The following is a 23,017-nucleotide window of genomic DNA, read 5'->3' as shown; positions in this document are numbered from 1 at the left end:
AAAATTTCAAATTACTTTATTTGGAAAACTCTGCGAGCTCCATAAAAAAACCAAATCATATTTGAAATCAGCGTAAAAATAAATTTAGAAAAATTTCGGGATGAAAAAAAAATATTTTATTGACCTCTGTAAATATTGTCGCTATTCATCATATATTTTGAGTCAACAACTTGCATTTTTGCCAAATGTAAGAAAAATGCGTAGAAAGACTAACTGTGGTCAAAATACGAAATTTGCAAATTCATCATGAAGGTCACAACGTACACAGAGTCAATGAATTCTTAATTTGTTCACGTCTCCTATGTACACAATATGTATTACAGAAGAAATGAACAGAAATGATGTAATATTGTTGTGTAATTAAAAAACGAAAAATAAATAACATATATTTTTGAATGTAATATATAACATAAACTTTAATTCGATTCGTTTTCAACCAGTTGTTTTTGGTTTTCTTGGTTTAAATAACAATAATATTTTTTTATAGAAAAAATAATAATGAAAAAAAAGAGAGAGAGAGAGACGCCACAAGGAGATCACTTGTTTCATCATGTTACAACTAATACTATAATAACCATGTAGAATTGTAAATCATAAGCCTTTTCGGTATGTAAAAAACCAAGATGGGAAAATTATCGGACTACCATCTACCTTATACACAGATAAAGACAGATGCTTTGCCTCTCAATGTCAGACAAACTAGTTGTGAACCATCCAAGGCTACTACTCCCGTTGTTGCGACCATTTAAGCACTTGTTTTTGCCATTTAATGAGTTGAGTATCATAATTCCTGATAATTTGACCTAAAATAGAATCATATTTTATGATTAGATTTAAAAAAATGAATACTTACTGTTAGATGGTACAAAATTCAGAGTTCCATTTCGTAATTTGGTGTGTATGACTCTAAACATGCTGAAAATTATCTTAACTTCCCAATTTACAATGGGGTATTTCTATAAATGAAATCATTACCAACATCCTCCATGAATTAATGATGGTTCCTCGGGAAGGGAAGAATTTACCCGTGTATTTCTCCATAATTTTTTTGAACGTAGGATGATTAGCAATGAATAAGGGTATATTACAATAATAAACATCTTTGTGAGATCAAAGTTAAAGTCTGACTTGATTTATTCATCGTTAACTTGATTTTATAGATGAATATCCATACTCTTGTTATGAGATGAGGATAATGAGTGGCGTGTAATTCTAGACAGGGGACTAAAGGCAGATTGATATCGATAAATCCGACAAGCCATCTGTTTCTCATCCGGTAAGTATTTTCCAAATTCCTGGGTCTCCATTTTCAGAAATCTAGGCAGAGAGCGACATTATTTTAGGCATTTTATTCAGTTCTCTATCGACTATCAGCATCTAATATTATATTAATATTGAATAATAAAGGCGGGAATGATAACGTTCTTGATAGAAGATCTATATTATTTAATCAATGATGCCATAAGTATTTCTTCCCTTCTCCTAGCAAGCTTTTGTATTCTTACCAAAATGATCAACCTTAGTCATAGAGAATAACAGCGGTACTCTAGTAGTAAGAGTCAAGGAGGGCGATATATGTCTACCCTTAGTAACAATTATTCTTTATGACGTCACACTTAAAAAGCGTGGTTGAAGTCAAACATCCGTCGGTAAAGCGTTATGGTATAGCCTTGTATTTCTATTAATCATGTATATTTGAAAAAATGTCTAGTTAAGACGAATGTTGTTGATGTGTTACGATCATTAAGTGTCTGTAAGTTTTTATCTTTTATTTCAACAAACCTTATATAACCTTATACCTTTGAGATGCTTTTATCCATATATGTAGTATGAGGGAGTAAAATAAGGTATATTTTATTGTTGGATTTGTTGTTTTCTTTTTTTAATTTGGATTACATTCATTCAATTTTTTAAAACTATTTATGCCTTAAAAATTTAAACATCGCTCTATTTACGAACTATTTTTTATTCTTTTAAGTTTAAACATTTCCATTTAATAAAATTTTAAACTAAAATTAAATTGTTAACCCTGACAATTAGAAGAATGTTTTAGAAGAGAGCAGCCTAGCTGCCAAGATATTTGATGAGATTAGCTGTAAGCAGCTACTAGAGGAAGGAAATGTGTAAACATATATGCCACTCTGTATCAAGCAAGGATATAGAATTTTTTTACAAATCCAAAATCCTTACGACTTACAACCCTGCTTATAAATCTCCAAGAATTTATCCAATATTCATGAGCATAATTAAAAATAATATGTCCCAGTATGCCAAAAAAAACACACGTAAATTACTGGGTGGTCCATTAAAATCTAAACACTTTAAATTTTAAAATTCAACAAGATATAATTGATTAATTAGCTATAGAATATTTCAACAAAATTAATACTATAAATAGAGGCATGTGTGAGCTCTCCTAATCATTAAAGTAAAGGCCCTAAGCGCCAATGATGGTTTCCAGGCGGCAGCAAAAGGCCTGAAACACACTAAGGATATAGTCTTCTGTCATGCTGTCAAAGTGCTGGCTGAGAGTGGCTTTGAGGGCCCGGTGTTTGGATGATACGTACTTCAGGCCCCGCCCTCTGCATGCATACAAAAGATATTGTCAAGGCGGTTGGCGTCAAAGCCAACATCAATAGATGATGACGAAAAGTACATTTTACATTATTGTGTTTGATAGTTAATCTTGTATTACAAATCCGTATGGTTTATTATAATTGATCATTTTCTCTAAAAGATTTCGATTAAATTTATATGGTCTATGTTGTGAGCATACCTAGGTTTGTTATAACGACTAATGGGTTTTTTTCTTCATCCCTTGTTTTGTGTATCTTATCCCACTAGTACATTATTTTATCTCTCAATCTTTCATCAGAACGGGCCATATATTCGTTTTTGTATTAACTGAACACTTGTTTCTAAATATTAACAATTATGTTATGATAAAATGACGAATACTTTTCCAACTTTATTTGATAAATAGTTGGAACTGTTTATAGTGATGCTAATCCGTTGCATTTTTAGCTTGCCTTTTCCTTAAAGTGTGCAACCATAAGAGTGCTTATTATGTTCTAGTAGTAATAACATTGGGTTAATCATTATTTCAGCATCCGTAATCAGTCAAAAGTTACCCGTATCAAGATCCTATTTTATTAAGGTTCAAACTTTTGGTAAAATGCTTATGAAATTCGAGGCAAGTATCCATTTACTTTTGTGTTTCGGATCTGGATTCAAAACATTGGATCCCCAAAATTTACTCGAACGTATACCTTCTTGACAGGAACTTCTCAGACATACACAACTTAGTACCATTTAGCTCTAAATTGTTAGTATATTGTAGGACCAGTTAATAAACATGAATTTGACTACTTAGTATAAGTTACAACTTTGAAAAAATTAAAAGTTGGCTGTGATCAACAAAGACAACATAATGTTGGTAATACGGAGCGAGATCGCTAGTCTCTGGTGCATAAGGCTACCTCCAACAGAAGTTGAAAGAAAAGCGGGAGGCAGTGAAAAGTATAGTCTACCTTGTTAAAGAGTGTATCGAGCAAGGGGAAGGACTGGACGACAAGCCTAGACCTCTGTGGTCAAGAGGAGGGGCAAGGACGCTTGAATGAGGCTGATTACATCCTTTCACTCGAGGAGGAGGTGCTACCATAGATTTAGTAGGGTTTTGGGAACAACCCCTTCGTTTTCCGGGTGGATACCCCACCCCATACTACAAACGACGCAAATGTTGGTGGAAACTCATGTTCCGAACAATGGATTTTGGTCAACGGAGATTTGCTCCCCTCCAACCTGGACCTGAACCCCTTGGATTACACAATTTGAGCACGAATTGGGGGGAGGCCTATAAGAATCAGCACATTTTTGTGGTGGAACTGAAGACGGAAATTGAGAACTCTGCAGCAAGTAAACACCGAGGAAATATTCGTAGACAAGAAACAACAGACGATATAATGGAAGAGGAATCCACATCGTCAAAAATTACCACCACTAGACCCACAATACAAAAAAGAAGGGGGCCATACCTTTAAAGGGTATTTGGATAATATACTTTCATTTTCATAAAGTTTATTGTTTATTAATGTAAAAATGACTTTCATAGGTTAGATTCCGAAAATGGAGGACAATGATGACGTCATTTGGAAATAATTTTTTGTGGGATTGATTTCTGATAGACGTAAGTTTTAAGTTGCCCTTTTATTTGTAGGTCCCATTTTGATGGCCAATAGTTGATTATTTTCCTTAAAATTAATGTTAATAGGGTAACTTGAATGTGTAGCCCCCCAAAATGACCGACATCGACAATGATGACGTCACATGAAAATACTCTATAGAGAAATACTCTTACTATAGACAGTACTATTTAAGTCCTCCTTTTTTGTGTTGGTCCCATTTTGGCATTCAATAGTTTAATATTTTCCTTATTATTAATGAAAAAAGGTTTTTCAATGTTCCAAAATGGCGGACATCAAGAATGATGACGTAGTCAAGTAACGCAAAATTTCAAAAGACTTTCAGAATATTTAATAACAATTATAATCATAATTAATACACTTGATTCATCATGATCATGATGGAAGGAAGAAGATCCATATGTCATAGAGATTTCTTCTTCCGTGTATCTTCCTTCACTTTCATTCCTCCTTCGCCTATTTAAGTATAAATATAATTTTACATGCGGTCAACAAATCCAATTCTTAGTCAGTCTTACTCAATCATCAAGAAAACCACGGAGACACATACACACACTCAAAGTGAAATAATAATGCCTACCTAGGACTGAGAAGAAGCTCACGCTAAACTTTAATTAAATATGCGCCGTGGTTCCTTATGTTTACCCTTATAATTATTATAATGATGTATTTATCCTCGTCATAATGGGAAAGAAAGAAAGAGAATCTAATTTTAAAAAAACAAAACAAAAGTATTTTATAGCATATTGAATCCCATCAAACTTCAGTCTCTATTTGAAATCCCTCAGTCATGGGGTTACTAATATACACTTATAAATTTTTATTTGTTATTGTCTTCCTTGATAATAGTGGTGTCAATGGAGTGGAATACCAAAGTCGTAGAACTGCGTGAGTGTTTTGATAATTATTCCCTTATTATTTAACGAAATTCCCCTTCAATCCTTGAAAAATTCTTTTAATCCATTGGATTCTAATTTCACCACCCTTTGAAATGTAGTATTTGAATCCTTGTTTTTACCTTGTTCTTTTAATAGGTATCTGGGGCTTTATCCAACCCAGAGACTAAAATATCATTGTGCAAACCAAGATAATGATTATTTATCAAAGCTTATGTTATTTCTCTGTTAATTATGTGGAGTGTTTATCCGCCCAGAGACTAAAATATCATTGTAACGTTAGTGTAAATCATGAGATGTACATCAATGTATAATTTAATGCTTGAAGAAATATTAAGAAATAAATATTTAGCATTACATTTTCGCTCTTAATAAAAGCTAGATTAGGTTTGCCCGATTTTGTCCCGGACATTAAGAAATTCAAATTAATTCTGAACTCTTTTACTTTAAAAAAAAAAACAAGAAATAAATACCCTAAAACTTTAAGAATTATTCTAGTTTTCCACAGTTTTTTTTAAAGGTGAATCTATGTTTTAGACTAGAAAAAATATTCAAGTTGAACTATCGTTCTTTCATCTGTCAAATTGTCAAAAATATTTTGTCTTATTCTTTTTTCTAATCTAAACCTTATAATCTCCTTTCATAAAAAGTATGCAAAGATACATACCAACTTGCACCGAGAATAATTCTTAAAATTGTACAGTTTGTATTTTAAATTTTATGTAAAATAGTCGTTTGTTATCTATAAATTCGTTTAGAAAAATGCTATTTAAAGGCCGCCATGGCCTTGAAGACCCCCAAAAAAATGTTACTAGAACCATCTCTTGAGCCTTAAAAGCCTACATGAAAAATTTAAGCAAAATCCATTCACTGGTTTCACCGTGATTCCTGGACACACACAGACATTCAGATTGAATATATATATTATACCTGTGGTATTTGAATCCTGGATCATAGGCAGTGCTTGTGAGATGATATTAGAATATATCTAGTGTTTTTTATTTAGTACAATCACATCCCCCTATCACAAATTGGAAATTATTGATTAACTCTGTAAAAATTGTTCAATTGTACCTCCGTTCCTTCCCAGGGACTGAAATATCATTGTAATTTTAAAGTAAGAGATAGGAAATATCTTGGGAATTATAATGAAGAATATCCAAGAGATCCGTCATAAGGCTTTGGAATCTTCTCCAGACCTTTTTTAAATGTAGTCTCAAAGCCCAGCAAAATACCAAAAGAGTATGTTCTAAGAAAAGTAAAAATCGTTTAATTATTTTAGTCGGACAAGAAAATAATTAGTGAAATAGTTGTCTCAATGGAGAAAAGTAACAAAGTCGTAGAACTACGCGAGTCTCTTGATATTAATCTTCCTATTATTAATCGAAATTACCATTTAGTCCGTGAGGAAATCTTCTAGAATATTGGATTACAATTTCTGCCTTTTATTAATGTATATAGTATTTGAATCCTGAATCTTATCTACACCAAAAGTTCATTGTAAACTTTTGCCGAATTTCGATTACGACAAGTGTAGAAAAGTTGTGATATACTATGAAAATTACCTATGCAATATTGAATTCCCCTTTAAGGTCATCTTAAGGTCCTACATCTCGATCAAATTATGAAAAAAGACAAAAAGTCTTTACTTAGTAAATATAGAAACTAAGAAAAGATTTTTAGTATTTGCATAAAATAGTTTTGATAGACATATTTTTGACCTATAACAAGTATTTAAAGTTCATCCAAATTTTCTTATGTTAATTTATTAACTAAATAAAGAACTTTTGTCTCTTTTTAAACTTTGAACTGGATGTGCTAACTATTGATGAAATCGTAGTATAATTAAATTTTGTATAGGTTTTTTTTTTTACTGATTGATAACTTTTCCGACCTAGCTGATCTCGAAATTCGAAAATACAAACTTTCCTAATGTAGTACATTATTATTTTTGAAAATTCCAACCCTTGAGGAAATCTTCTGAATGATATATTGGATTACGATTTTGCCCTTAAGGATAATCATGTCGTGTACAAGCTATAATATTGGCAAGCTGTAATTTATATAAGTTGCAATTTAGACATTTAATTAGGTTTTATTTAATTACATCCACCATTTTAATTACTATCTAATTTTTACCCGTTAAAATTGCTTATGTATTACGTAATTATAACTAATATTATTAGTGACATATGAACTTTAATATGTGTTATAGAATATACGAATATAAGAAGTAATAAGACTGTCTGAAAAATCATTGAATAAATAATATTTACAAAACTTTACCTAAAAAAAATCAAATTTTGGAATTTTAACAGAGAAAAATATTTTAATAAAAAAACAACAAATTAAATCTTTATTTATCTTTGCAGACGATCGGAAAGTCGAGGTCTTTCTAATCCCATAGGAATGCTATCGGATCAGTTACTCTCTTCTTCTTCATTGATACACCAACTCATCAGCCTCAAGGATAGTTCTTCATTTCAAAGGAGAATGCTCGGAAATCAATCAGACTCCCTGGATGAAACAATTCCTCTGGACCGCAACACGAACAATAATTCAATTGATGAGTCTCCAAGCACAACAGAATCATCAAAAGGTCCTAAATCCTCTGCATTGATAGATGATGATATTAACACAAATATTTATACAAATGATCCTTATCGATGGAGACCCGCTAAAACACCAAAAGAAAAAACCACGTCGGATCCAATGCGTGATGACTATTCTCCGGAGCCATTTGTATATATTTGTCGCGACCCCTCTAAATGTCGCATTCCAAATTCATTTTTAGGCACACGGGCTCCACTTTACTCTACAACAACTGCTCCTCCGACTTATCGTAAATACGGATACCGAAAAATCAATGCAACAGCCAAGGACGAGAGCAAGGAGTCTGAAGATGATGATTATAAAACCATTTATCGCTCACAGATTCGTAAGGTGAAGAAGAAAAGGCCTGGTAATAAGAGAATTAAGGTTCCATCAAAAAATATACCCAACTTTAACGACATGTCTTTAAAAGAACTCCAGGATTTCATGAGACATCAGAGTAAAAAAATTGGATTGGAGCATCATAAGCCAAACGATATGAAATCCCAAGAGGACATATCCGAGGAATCAGCTCCTGAAACTGACATGATATCCTCTCCCAATCCCTTTGACCTTGTGATGAAAGAAATTAAAAAGATTCATAAAAGCAACGAAATGAAAAAGAAAAGTCCTTCCGAACCCTTGGAGTCTTTTCCTAATCATAGACCCATGAAGCCTTTCATTCTCAATAATCCCAATAAACAATTACAATTAGACATCATGATGAAAAATTTGCAATCTTTCTCGGATTCTAGTACAACAGCTAGCACTCTAACCACAACTAGAATGCAGACCCGAACCACAGCCTTTACCGTACGCCCCACCTTTCTGTACAAATCATCTTCAACATCAACTACAATAGAAGCAGCCTTGAACCCAACAAAGACTCTGAGTCCTTTTGAAATTATGCTTATCCGAATGAAAGAGAAAGAAAGTTCTCCCTCACGGTCCACTCCTTTTACGGTACGACCCACATCAACCCTCAGACCAAAGACAGAAGCAACAACGAGTCCAGCTATCACAAACAATAATCGCCCTTACGACCTGATGTCTTTCAAAATGAAGGACATACTCGAATCCTCTTCTCCCACAACTGTCTTCACCGTTCGCCCTACGTCCACCTTGTCACCAAGGGGCAGTACAATGAGTCCATTCGAAATGATGGTTAAACGAATGAAAGAGAAGGAGATGGATTCAACTCAAGCTACTGTCTTTACTGTAAGGCCCACATCTACTACGACTTCGTATGGATCTAGCCAAGACATCAATAGTGAGCTAGCTAATTTGGGAATTAGTTCACTCATGAAAATAATGTCAAATGGTGCCGTAAACATTCATCCTTCCAAAAAATCAACCCCATCAATAATGAAACCTCAGGACGCTGTCCCCACCTCCTCTCCAAGTGGTGTTCATTCCTTTATGCACTTTAAAACTATGGATGAAAATATTTCAAACGAAGCGGAAGAGTTCTCTCAAGAGAATGAGTATGATCGACCCCCAAGAAGACCAACGGATTCCTACTATCACACCACCACTACATCACCATTTACTGTTCGACCCACTAAAAAAATTTATGGCCATAACTACAATTACCAAAGAGGAACGACGGCTACACCTCATTACTCCTACTATGATCATCAATCCAGTACACCCTTTACTGTTCGCCCAACTTACAACTACGATAACATCTACCAACATCGGACCACAAAGAAAGTAGCATTCAGACCCTACCAAGAACTCAATTATCAAGTAAGAAGTACGACACCCTTCACTGTCTTTGGGAAAAAGAAAAGCTACCTCTCCCACTACACTACTCCCAGAGACAGCCTTTCCGCTTTCAAGCATGATGTTGAGCTAACAGAACCGTTTTCTTATGATGAAAATTCGTTCATGTCTGGAATGAAGGGTTTACAACATGAAAGTAAGCCTCACTACATCCCTGATGCTCAAATCTCATACAAGGGCCAGCACCATGATATAATTGATGAAAAAAGTTTCCATTTGGGTATGTCGGAATCTGATGACCTTTCAGAGATTAACCCATTTAAAACCCATCCCTTTGAATCAGTTGCAGAACAGGGCAAGGAAGATGGGTCATCCAAGTTTCTGGCCATGAATTTATCAGACTATGGGCATGATGACAGGCCTCAGATGTCATCATTCCAGGAAGAAAATAATAAAGAAGAAGTCAATGAAGAGGAAGGTGATTATTACGATGACTTTGAAAACTATGATTTGGAACAGTTTATTAATAAATTATCTACCGAAAAGGATTTGAGTAGTAACGAAAATAAATTCCAGAATCTTCCAAAATCAGATAACTTTGAATATATTAGTCAGTTGGATGAAGACATTTCTGCTCCTTATCTCAACGAATTTGGAGCAAATCCTCACTCTTCATTTAGCAACTTTGACCAGTCCACGACTCAAGGACCAAATCGTATCTCCTCATTCTCCACACTCAATTTCCCTAATATCCCTGCATTTGATGCCGATAAGAATAGTTATGTGAGCCTTGATGCTACTAAAAAGCCTGATCAAGGATATTATTTTAGACCTGACGGCATCTTCTCCAATACTAAAATCAAACTAGAGCCAGGATCCCTCCCTGATCGACCCACTGTATTTAGGGACTTACCAAACATGAAGGAACCTCATCCTCAATATCCCACGAATGATAAAAGACCACCTCCTCCCCCTGTTCCAACCACAGCTGACTTTGTATCACAATATCTCAAAAATCCCTACGGCTCTAATTTTATTCGAATGGAGATTGACCAAGATCGTTTTAAACATAATCGAACCAAGCCTGGAAGTATTCATATTCCGCTCATGATCAAAAACTATGGTCTTCACAATGCTCCAGTCACAACCCCGAAACCAGCTCCAATAAAAAAGAAGGCCCCCATGAAACATCATCCACATCACAATCCATCCCAACACCATTCCCATCATAATGATAAAAATAACCATGGCAAACCCAAGCGTCGACCCTCCAACAAAAAGACCCCACCCCCTAAACGACATCACGTAAACCCCATGAAAACGATTCTCAGCGATCTCAAAAACCTACGAAAAGTTATGTTCAATTTGCCCAATGCTATCCAAGATCTACCCTCTTATATGAAGGGATTGGTGAGCAATCAGGCCTCTTTTGCTGGTCGAGCCTTTACGGATCAAGGATATGAACTAACAGAAGATGTGGGTGATGATACAACTGATGAAAAAATTGAAGATGATGTTATAGAAATGAAGGAAGAGAATCATGAACAAGGAGAATCAGAATGAGGAACTCCTCCAATCCACTCGCCAAAAAGACGTCCTCCATTATCTCATATTGAGATAGTTATCTATATAATCAATTATCTCTCTCATTGTAGGTTTTAACTATCATTTTTATAAAATTTATATTGTATTATCCACATAAACCTTCATCTTAGCTCAATTGTTTATCCATCTAAAATCATTCTACTGATTTTCGACCCTAGGAAAAAAATAATCATTTTTTATTAAAAATTTAATTATACAATTCTTTTGTAAAATTGTTACAGACTGATATTTGAAAAAAAAAAAAAAATACATAATGATATATACATAGTATTAATAATAACTTTCTAAAAAAATTTACCAAGGTATATCCTGATTCACGTCCGTATTAATGGAGAATAATTAGAATAGCTTATTCCATTCTTCATGCAACTCAGTATTTGTAATCATAACCATAATTAATGGACGTTATGTATTGTATTCATCAAACTTTTCTGCTTCCAAGTCTACTTAGTTCAGAGTCCAATATAGGTTCGAACCCAAATACTCAAGTAATACATCTTTAAATAGAAAAAATATGGGTATATTATAAAGGGGGATTCAAAACAAGCGGTTTTTCCGGTAGGGATTTTTTGACAGGCGCGCACGAGTTCTGTCAAGTTCATATGTCATTTTTACTCTGTAATGTTTTACAATTCTTCATGGAAAGATATACGCCACAACAACGTGTACAAATTGTTCAATTGTACTATGAAAATCAGCGTTCTGTGAAAGAAGTTTTTCGCAAATTACACCCAATTGATGGTCCTCATAATCGACGTTCAGAATCCACAATTCGCAGAATAATCGAAAAATTTGAAGGGGCAGCAACTTGCCGGGATGGCCCATCGTCTGGTAGGCCACGTACAGCTCGCATCAAAGAAAATATTGCGGCCGTAGCCGAGAGTGTAGCCAAAAATCGTGAAAAATCGATTCGCCACCTTTTACAGACTTTTAACATACTTTTTGGTACCTCAAATTGAAGCACATGGTCTCCACGATATTTGGTTCCAACAAAACGGTGCCACTTGCCACACAGCGCGCGTAACAATGGACTTATTGGGACATCATTTTGGTGAGCAATTAGTTTCACGTTTTGGCCCGGTGAATTGGCCACCAAGATCGTGTGATATCACACCTTTGGACTATTTTCTTTGGGGCTACGTAAAAGCAAAATTCTATGTGGATAAACCAGCGACGATTAAAACATTGGAATCAAATATTGAGCGAGTTATTAGTGAGATTCCGGTCACAATGCTCGAACGCGTCATCGAAAATTGGCGCGAAAGAATAGACCATTTAAAGGCTCCAGTAATCTGGAGGAGGAAGGGGGTCTCGGAGTCAATCCGGGGGCTGAGGGATGAGACCAGAAGAGATCACATTCCACCTTCCTTGCTGTCTGCAATTTCGATATAGAAAGAGAAAGAATGACGTACAAACAAACTTATACAATGTACCCGAAAATATTAAGAACAAATATATATGATATATATTTTGTTGAAATTCCATTGTTAATTAATAAGGGATATCTTGTTAAAATTTAAAATTCACAGTGTTCAGATTTTAATGGACCACTCGGTATTTACAAGTATTTGGAGATAATTATACTGTACGAAAATTTGGTGAAAAAGTCATGTAGAGAGAAATTGGATAGTAAGTTACTTCTGCAAATAAATACTTGGCAAATTCTCAAAAATTACATTCCCAAAAGTTATTTTCCTAAAATATTTATGCATTGATTTTATCACTTTATTTGCTATTAAGTAAATTTCAAGTTATATGGTCACTTTATGTTTAAGTCCAAGTTGAGTTTCTGGGTATCAAATTAACTCTCTGCGCGTAATTGCCTATAGGAATTTGCCTTCGGGTTAATTTTCCTTAGATAATTAACCGCCATTGTACTGCATTTGCATTTAATCATCTATAAATCTGTCCCATGTACCAAGTGCCATGTTAAAATTTGAACATTTTGAATTTTAAAATTTAACATGATATAGTTGATTAACTAACAATCTTAATTCAAAAAATAAATCTATAAATATATATGTGTGTCCGAGCTCTCTTAGTCATTAATGTAGTCGCCCTTAGTGACAATGATGGCTTCCTGGTGGTGGCAAAAGGCCAGCTACCCACTTCAGATGTTGTCCTTTGTATCCATACTAGTGTTGGGTTTTGGTCTGAAAAACTATCTTAAAATTCAACCTGCTTGATAAAAATGGAATTTGGAGTGTATTTGTTAATATGAAAAAGTTAGACATGATATTAAACAATAACTTTATTCAACATGTCCTCCCTCAGCAGCCACCATCTTCTCCATCATGCCCCTAAAGGATTTGCATGCCCTGATGACTTCCGCGGAATCGACAACATTCCACTCCCCTCGTAATGGAGCCCTTCAGGGCAGCGATGCTCTTGTGGCTGACCTTGCACACCTCCCTCTCCAACTTCCCCTACCAGTAGTAATCAAACGGATTGAAGTTGGGTGAGTTGGAGGGCCAGGTGTTGCGATCCCAGAAAGTGATGTCGTGGAAGTTGAAGAGGTTAGTGGTCCTCATGGCGATGTGTGCGGGCGCTGAGTCTTGTTGGAATATGAACTCCCTCCCAGCGGCTGTATCCTTTATCCAGGGGATGACGAACTCCTCCATGACTTTGCAGTACCTTATCGTGTTAACCCTTTCCTTGGGATTGCAGAAGAAAGGAGGCATCACCTCACCGGTGCTGCAGATGACACCCAGGGTCATCACGGAGGCCGGGAACTTTGTGGAGAGGTACCTCTTCTCTCTCCTTGGCAAGCCACCTGTCATTCTGGACGTTGTAGCTTCTGTCGACAGTCCAGTTGTTCTCGTCGGAGAAGAAGATGATTCTTCCTCCATGGCTCTTCAGGCCATTGAGGAGACGCTAACCGTTGGTGACCCTGGTGGCCTTCATGGATGCCGTGAGGATGTGTTGTTTGGCCATTCGGCATGACCTGTACCCGAGGTCCTCATTCACAGCCTTGGAGACTAGCTGCTTGTCACTCTACGGTTCTTGGCCAACCTCGACAAGGAAGTCCCCGGCGAAGCCTTGATGGACTTCTGGAGGCCTTCAAGGAAGCGGGGAGTGCGGATTCGGTCACTTCTCATGTTGTGGGCCTTGCAGAAGACCTTCCCTCACCCTCCCAGGCATTGAAGCCCCGGTACATCGTGGTCTTGGGGTATTCAAGAAGCTTGTAGATAGCAGAGGGCTTGTGTCCCGCGCGAGCCAATTCGAGGATGGCATCTCTCTTTGCCTGTTCCATGATGACTATTGTTTGTTGTCAAAACAATTGTGGTGGAAGTTATAGTGTATTGTTCGCGCAACCTTTTATATTAGTATGATTTAATCCCGAATATCCACATTATTGATCTGGATGAAGTTTAAAGTAGTTCCAATTTAACGTGGACACCATGTATATTTTTTGTTTGTCTGAATTAGTTCGGGCCAACAAAAAAGCTCGGTCTGGGCCAGTCTCATATAAAAATTCGATCTATTTCGGTCCCAAAAAATCGGTCTAGACTGATTTTACTGATAAATTGCTTATAACATGACATCATATGTTTTTTCAAGTACAATGTCGTTATACGAAGTTTAAATATAGATAGTTTGAATTAATTTGGATTCCGTTGTCTCTTATATGTATATAGTATTTTTTCTATGAATGACAGTTGATCTAGAAAAAAAAATTGGTCTCTCATAATCTATGAGACCGAAAAAAAATGGTCACAGGTCTGAGACCTCTGTAGGGACCGAATAAACCGTCTAGAAAAAGTCACTGAAGACCAAATCGGGGAAAAAATGGGTGCTGGACCGAGTCTCAATACTAATATTTGCCTCATAATGTTGCCTAGTAATTTTACCATTTAAGTCAAAATTATTGTTTTAAATAACGGGAAAGACCGGGAGCACGAACTTCATTTTAGAAGAGGGATAAAATCGCTTGCTTTGTAACTCATTTATATAAGTTTTTATTACTTTTTCTGTTTCTACCTCTGTTCAGACTCAGCGATCAGTTTGCCCATCTCCTTCCCTTGTGAAGATAAAGTTAGAAAATGAAGCTTTATTTCTTGTAAACGAATTTTCGGAATTGAAATATTATTTTCTTATATTTTTATGTAGTAAATTGACATAGGATCTCAAAATCTTACGCAAGCATAAGTTCCAACACTTAAGAAGCCTTTATTCAAGCTAATTATTATGTTTAACAGGATGATATTGCCCGAAACTGGGTAAATATATGTCCCCTAAGAAAGTAGTTTCCAAACTTTTTGCACCTAAAGCCATTAAAAATTTATTGAGACATATACTTTAATTAAACCAATCATTTGGATTATTATAAGCTGTTGCAAATAATGTATGGTTGTCACAATATATTGAATTTAACTGCAATCATAGAGAATTGTCAAATTCAAATATATTATAGTACTACAGATTACAATAATACTCCGAAGGAAAAAATTGAATCGTTTATTAGTTTATAAATAATAATTTATACTAAAATAATTAATAATTTAGAGGTAAGGGGATTAAAACAGGTTTAAAGATGCTACATATTCAAAATAATTGATTAATTACACTATCCAACAAAATTACACTTTTTTTACGCACAAAAACTGCATATGCTCAACATTGTATAGTATGATCACTTCATTCCAAATATTGTCTTATTTTTTATCTCATATGCTCGTGGCCTTCAGAAAAAGGCCATACATTTTTTTGTTATTTTTGGCTATTTGTAAGGTTCAAAGCTGTTTTAAGCCCTCAGTTTTGAAGATAGGGATAAATTATGCATTCTCCATCACTTTTTACAAAATTAAATATATATAATATGGTTATATCAATTTGTGAATAAAAGATACAATTCATTAAAAATGGTTGTACATCAATTCAACAGAAGCCTTAAACACCATTATTTTCGACTATGGCTTACAAAATAAGTGCGATGGAGGAATCATTACCGACAATGCAAGAAATTTCATTAAGGGTTTTGAACGTAATGGAATCCAAGATGATGGAAAAGAAGAAGAAAATAATTTGCTGGATGAAGATATTCCATTTTTTGAATTAACACTTGACTTTATAAAAGATTTCGAATTTCGCCCACCAAATCATTTCAGATGTGATGCTCACTGTATGCATTTGATAGCACAGAAAGGCATAGATTCAGCTTTCAAAGATCCTGTGTAAAAAAAAATATTTTACAAAGCTTTCGGAAAATGTCAATCACTTTGGAATAAACAAAGTCGTAGTATTATTGCAGCTGAAACTATTAAAGATATTGTAGGGAAACTTCTGAGAGTCCCAAATGAGACTAGGTGGAATGGAAAATTTGATGGCGTTTTGGACATTTATAGAGCTATTGAAAAAAAGTAGTGATGAACTTCATGAGTTATTTGATAATCTTGGATTAATGTATTTCACCAAAGCAGAGATAGAATTAATTACTGAATATATTTTGTGTTTTAAGGATTTTGCAGCTGCCATATATATATATTGGAAGGTGAGAAGAATATGTTTCTTGCCTACATTTTGCCTTCAATTTCAATGGTGAAGAAAAAAATGAAAATTGTGATGCACAGTCTTAAACTTTGCTTGCTTCTAGCAGAGGTTTCATTAGCTGGAATCGAAAAAAGATTTGGGTACCTTTTTAAGGATAAGATCCACTTGTTAGCTACAACTACTGATTGATTATTAAAAGGTTTGGAAAGCTTTAGTGATTCTCCAGAATTACAAGAATATATGAAAAAAGTGTTAGTGGATGAGGTTAGCCTTCTTTCCAAACTGAGATTGTTTGTGAAAATCCTTTGGATTTAATAGAAATGGAGTCAACATCAAGCTTCTTTCAATGAAGGAAAAAATAAGAAAGAAATTAAACCGCCGCTGAAATTGTAGAAAATTTTATGAATTTAAAAAACAACTCTTTAAACCTTTTAAACTCTTTCCCAAAAATTCAGAAAATATATCTACAAAATAATACAATACTGTCGTCCTCAGCTTGCCTTTGAGTGAGTATTTTCAAAAGGTGGTCAAATGTTTAAAGATGGATACCAAAGTTTACCAAACAAAAATTTTGAAAAAAAAATTGCTTTTGTTAATGAATAATATTTCATAGTTAAACCATTGTATTAATCATTTTATGGATATTTATATTTTAATATAAGTTTATATCTTTAAGTTTTATTTATTCTTGTCTTTATTTCTTGGGATAAATTTTTGTAATTTATTTGTAATCATAAGGTAGGTACGTTACATAATCCCAATTTACGGAGAGGGAATATCTTGCAGAAGGCGCGCGCGGAAGTTTATAAGTGTTTCGGGGATCCCTATAGAAATACTGAATGTTTATTATTTAAATTGGGGAAATCAATTTAATGTCATTTATATTTAATGTAGATAAATTCTTAATCTTTCACCCAGTTTTTTTTTTTCAATCCGTAGCTTCGTTTAATTGCACTATTCAATATAAAATAAGTCATTTCAGGATAGTTTTAAAAGTTACGGATAGAGTGTATTGGATAAAATAAAAATAAAAATGGACGTTAAAAACTGTATTGTTCTAGTATTTGATAAAGTTTCCAAAAAATTTGGTTATGCAACGTATATCAATTTTAACCCGGACATTAGCACATTCAATCTTTATTACTGCGCAATATGACAATACTTTGTCTTATTTTTTAACCTCTCATTTTTTTTCAATAACTATCATTAATTGAGAGCGTGGTATTCATATACACGAATTTCAAATTATACAATTCAATTGCAGGTATTTAAAAATATCATCTTTTGTACAGTACTGTATTCAGTAATTAAATGAAAATTTCATTTAATTCTCTTGATGTTTTAGAAAGTTGTGTTGTTTTATTAAAATATCATATTTTATTATATCACAGATTTTGGTGTAGGTTATAACATTAACAGATTTAACACTACAAAAAAATGACGTGAAATTCCAATGATAAATTGGTCATACCTTCCTTAATATTGAAGCTAGAGACATGATTTTGCTATCAAAATGTATTTTTCACCATTACCTATTAGATAAAACAGGTTTAAAAGGGGGAAAATTTGAATTTGATTTTTGTTTGTAGCATATATACATAAAGAGTTGTCAAGTTCAAATACGAGTGAAAAAATGAGCTCGCTCACAAAAATTAGTAACTGAGTGGGAGCAGGAGCGCGCTCAGGATATATTGAGCGGACTAACGCTCTGGCCACGAGATTATTTCAAGGATAAAACTCATTTTTAAATTGATATCATAACAAAAGTCCATAAATATTCGTATGCACCAACTACATGAGATAGAAACAAGAAGAGAGGAAAAATGAGATAGAAACAAAGAGAGAGAAAAAGAAAAAATATATTATACAATCTGTTATAACATTAAGCCTCATGGATCAAACTGTATAAATAAATTAAAGTTTCATGGATACAAGAGGACTCGTTGCATACCCGTAGTGAGTAAGGGACTCCAAAAAACGGACATTCAATGGAGTCCTCGGAGCTAATCCTTTTTATTTTTCTCTCTCTTTGTTTCTATCTCTTTTCTTATTCTCTGTCTTTATTCTATCTCATCTAGCTGGGGCATACGAATACTTATGGACTTTTATTACGATATCAATTCAAAAATGAGTTTTTTTCTTGAAATATTGTCGTGGCCTTATCTTAAATTGACAACGATATAGAGCATTTTTGGAGAAACTCTTATTTTGTAAATTAACGGTTCATACTTTCAGCTATCAAATGCAATACTTTTAATCTTTTTGAATCTGTTTGTCTTGAAGCTATGAGCCTCTGAACAAAAAGCCCCTATTTTCCACATTAAACAAAGATAACTCGAGTTAAAAGTATGATGCAGACATGTAAAAAAATGATTTTAGAATTTTTTAACATTCGGCTTTAAAATATCTTGATATAATTTGTCCTTATCTTCAACACCGAGGGCTTAAAACAGCTTTGAACCTTAAAAATATCAAAAATAAAAAAAATGTACGGGATTTTTCTGAAAGCCACGAGACTATGAGAGAAAAAATAAGGCCATACTTGGAATCAGGGATCAAACTCTATTAAATTGAGCATATACTACTTTTCTACCATTTTTGCTGTTGGACAGTGTTATTGATATTTATAAACTAATAAAGGATTCAATTTTCCCCCTGGAAAGATTATTGAAATCTATATTCACGCAACCTAACCAGCTATTATATTTAAAATTCTTAATAAATATTAAAAACTAAATTGAGCAAAAATCAATCAAAATCAAACTTTTTATAAGGCATTTAAAAAAAAATGAAATATAAGGTATATTTTCTAACTTCAGCAAGGATATAACGCACTTGAAGAAGAAAAAAGATATTAACTTCTAAGTTAGGTCTTCACTGACAAGTCCCAGTCTTTGAATATTTTCATTGAGTCCAGTTAAATAAGTCCTCTTGAATATAAAGATACTTAAAAGAGTACTTTATATTGATATTTTTTAATAACTTTCAAGTCAAATCAAGTATCGAATCTTAGAATCCAAAGTTATGCCCGATTCAGGTTCAGCGGTTATATCGGCCACAGTCTCGGTTCTTTCATTTTCAACGATTTTGATCTCGGTTCAACTTAATCGATCTCAGTTCGGGTCTCGGTTCTTTTTATAAATGCTCAGTTTGGTAACAGGGACTTAATATAAGGGCGTTGCTAGAAAATTAGGGCCCAGGATATGATATTAGATACAAATAGGGCCCCAGTAACCTTATACGCAGAGTGTGTAGTGCCATAGTTCCAGCAGGTGACCTGAAAACTAAGACAACTTAATAAAATGGTTTTCAATGTGGGGGGCCTTGAGGGGAGGTTAGCAGGAAGATGGAAAATTGAGGATTGCTTTCAGTCTACACATACATAGTACACATGTTTCGTATAAAGAGGGCCTCAGCTAAAGATTTATTAGTGGATAGGGCCTTAGCGTAGTAAAGTTTGGGAACCTTTGCTTAAAAATATTATAGCTATCATGTTACTGGCCCTGACAAGCTTAGTAGCGGACCTGGATCCATGATCACTCCATCACTTTCCTCTTTTATTTACACCGGCTCCGATCATTTACACCGGCTCCGATCATGCAACCTATTGTGGTGAAAAGCATCATTTTTGATGATAAATTCCACTTGGTGAACTCAAAATATGAACTTTGAACCATTATAAAGCTATAACCAATAAGTTTTGATACTATCTGGAGGAGCACAAGCCCAATCACACAACCTATTGTGGTGAAAAACATCATTTTTGATGATAAATTCCCTGTAATATAATATTTAAATTAATAAAAATTGTTTTTGAGCAAAAAATAAAGGATGACCTAACGTAGACAACTAAAAATCAAAATAGATATATGTTACAAGGTTTTTTTAAAGAAAACTTTAGGAAACATTATTACACTTATCATTTAAAATGATGAATTTGATCTTCACGAATATAAATTGTCAACTTCAGATCGGGTTTGTACAAGATTATGTAGTAAGTTTAATTAATAAGTTCACCAGAGTCACATGTATTTATTTTACTCAAGAAGTTGGTTAGGAGCACAGACAATATGCAAATTAATTATCTATGATTTGGAGTGGCAAATTTTAAAATAGTTACAGATTCGGAGCCAGGATCTCTAAACATTATAAACCCAAACTCAAGAAACTATTAGAATCATACTCTAGAAATTAAATTTAAATTATCAGTCCTTAAAATAATAAATAAACATAAACTACTAACATTTAAAAATAAATTATTCTTAATTTATAGTTTGGAATAATATTTTGTGATTTTGGCTCTGAATCCAACCAATAACATTTATATTATGCTCCTCCAAATCCATTTAAATCATTGTGCAAATACACTCTACTCTACCGACTTTATGAATTAATCACATTAGTATCCAAACATCACTCGAAGAATAATATTTCATATTAATTAATTATTTGAATGAAACTTACTACAACATAGTCTTATATAAACTGAAGTTGATATTTTATTTTTGATGGATAAATTCATCAGCTTACATAAATAGTTTAATAATATTTTGACCATTTACGTTAGAAAAGCCTTTAATATAAATCTACTTTGATTTTGAATTGTATACATTAAGTCAATCCATCATTTTCTGCTCAAAAACAATTTATTAGGATTTGAAATATTATCCCAAAATGAAAGTGTATCGTAAAACACCACGTGATATTGATATAAAAATATAACTACCACAAATATTATAGCTTTATAATTGTACAAAGTTCAGATGAGTTCACCAAGTTGAAGTTATCATAAAAAATGATGTTTTTCACGACAACAGGTTGCGTGGTTGGAGCTTGTTGTCCTCCAGAACTTATTGCTATAATATATGTCGCAGGGCCCTATAAGAATTAACTCACGATATTTCAGTCCCCCCTTGTGACATATATCAAATAGCCCAAAAAGAACTTAATACAATAAATGAATACCAAAAAAATAATTTTATTGAGCTTAATTATTATGAAAAAATAGAATAATTACTTTAATAATAATTTATTTAACTTACTTAATTTTGCATACAGATTCTTTGTCTTCCGAAAATAGAAGAAGCTATTCTATTTTCTTTGATAATCGCAGTTTGCATTCGTAGATGTGTGAGCATTCTTATACTAACATACTTAGACACATTAAAAAATAAAATTTTATGAAATTTGGCGACATTTATAGATGACTTAATTAATGGAACCGCTATTTCAGTTATTCAGTAAATTTTTTTTGAATTCATTTAGATAAGATTTGAAGAAAGCATCTATTTTTGCAAATTGATCCAAACAGTTCTTGGCGCAATAGATTAATTAGACAACATATAATTCCTCAACGAATCTTAACTGAAGTGAATTCTCAATGGTTTTATTAGACCAAAGGCGGATTTTGGAATGTGAAGACTTGCAACTTAAATTTTTTAAACGGTTTGAATTAAATACCGAATAGATGCGCATTTTTAAAGACTTAAACTTTGATTTTGCGTCCCAAATTTTGACATCTTTCCCATTCAACTTCTTCTTTAATTCCTTTATTTCTGCTTCATAGACTCCAAGTTGGATTTGTATGTTGGTATTTATTTCCTTTAGATGTTATACGTCAGGAAAAATATCTGTAATACAATATAAAATTATTATTTTCTAACGATAAAGTAACTAATGCACAAAAAAAAAAAATCATTATAAGAAGTTTCATCTTCTATTGTTGATGAAATTAGATTCATGTCCACTAAGTCTATTCCTCTATTTTTGGAAGTAGGAGGTTCCAAATAAGGAGTAAAGTATGTATGATCCTGAAATTGTGGAGATCTTTTTTTCGAAATAAAAAAGTTGCTTGAGATTTCCTTAATTATTAAATTTTCTTAGTATCAGAATTGTTCTTCCGAATGCAAATGGGTTTGTTGGAGTTTTTGGTGAGCCTTGGAACTTTAGGTTTTAGATGTTTAAACAATGTTCGAATGGCTTGAGAGTTGGAATTCCTTATTTTTACAAAATGTTTAGAGCACAATCGAAAATTATATTATGGTTACCAAAAGATTTCATTTCATTTTTAGGACCCATTGCCTTCCAAGGAATTTGTCTCTTGGAAATGAAAAAAGTGGCATCCCCTCAGCTTAAGAACGATTCCTGTAATCCACGACGCACGACAAGAGGGCATACTTTGGGTATTTTAAGAAAATATATCGCCTCTGTAGGGTTCTTCACCTAAAATATAGTATTAAATTTTGAATATGTTGGACCGTGACTCAAACACATGAAGAAGTCAGCTATCGTCAAACCGGATAGACCGGAGACGTAACTCTACTTATAAGTATAGTTGATGATATTGTAGAGAAAAACGCGTGCAAGGAGGAGGGGGAAAAAAAGACATATGGTATCATTGTTTAAAATACTGATGTGATTATCATCTGCCTGCTTTATTATGATTTTTGAGGGTATAACGAATGTATTTATTAGCAAAATAATTAATGAAGATATACTACGTATAAT

General features: G+C 33.6%; 1 protein-coding gene and 1 long non-coding RNA gene across 5 annotated transcripts; one reads left to right on the top strand and one right to left on the bottom strand.

Annotated features, from left to right (window-relative positions):
* Positions 1–398: 398 nt before the first annotated feature.
* On the bottom strand, positions 399–22,833 carry LOC121132033 (uncharacterized). 4 transcript variants are annotated; one of them, XR_011784347.1, is made up of 4 exons: positions 22,558–22,833; positions 21,553–22,140; positions 854–1,317; positions 399–803 (listed from the first exon to the last, which is right to left on the bottom strand). It is a non-coding gene; the product is annotated as an uncharacterized lncRNA (long non-coding RNA). The 4 variants fall into 4 exon arrangements; XR_011784348.1 differs by having other exon boundaries at positions 399–790; XR_005869221.2 differs by lacking the exons at positions 399–803; positions 854–1,317 and adding an exon at positions 13,119–16,190.
* Positions 4,908–11,279, top strand: LOC121132034 (uncharacterized). The gene is made up of 2 exons (XM_040727469.2): positions 4,908–5,090; positions 7,471–11,279. The coding sequence occupies exons 1-2, from the start codon at positions 4,993–4,995 to the stop codon at positions 10,976–10,978; spliced, it is 3,606 nt and encodes a 1,201-aa protein (XP_040583403.1). The 5' UTR covers positions 4,908–4,992; the 3' UTR covers positions 10,979–11,279.
* Positions 22,834–23,017: the final 184 nt, after the last annotated feature.

This window comes from Lepeophtheirus salmonis, chromosome 1, assembly GCF_016086655.4.
Source record: "Lepeophtheirus salmonis chromosome 1, UVic_Lsal_1.4, whole genome shotgun sequence".
NCBI lineage: Eukaryota > Metazoa > Arthropoda > Copepoda > Siphonostomatoida > Caligidae > Lepeophtheirus > Lepeophtheirus salmonis.
The sequence above is the reverse complement of the archived record's forward strand: the minus strand, read 5'-3'. Positions and strand labels throughout refer to the sequence as shown.

Coding starts and splice junctions, on each gene's coding strand:
- LOC121132034 (XM_040727469.2), top strand. CDS start 4,993: ATGGGGTTACTAATATACACTTATAAATTTTTATTTGTTATTGTCTTC. Junction 5,091..7,470: donor TACCAAAGTCGTAGAACTGC/GTGAGTGTTTTG, acceptor TTATCTTTGCAG/ACGATCGGAAAGTCGAGGTC.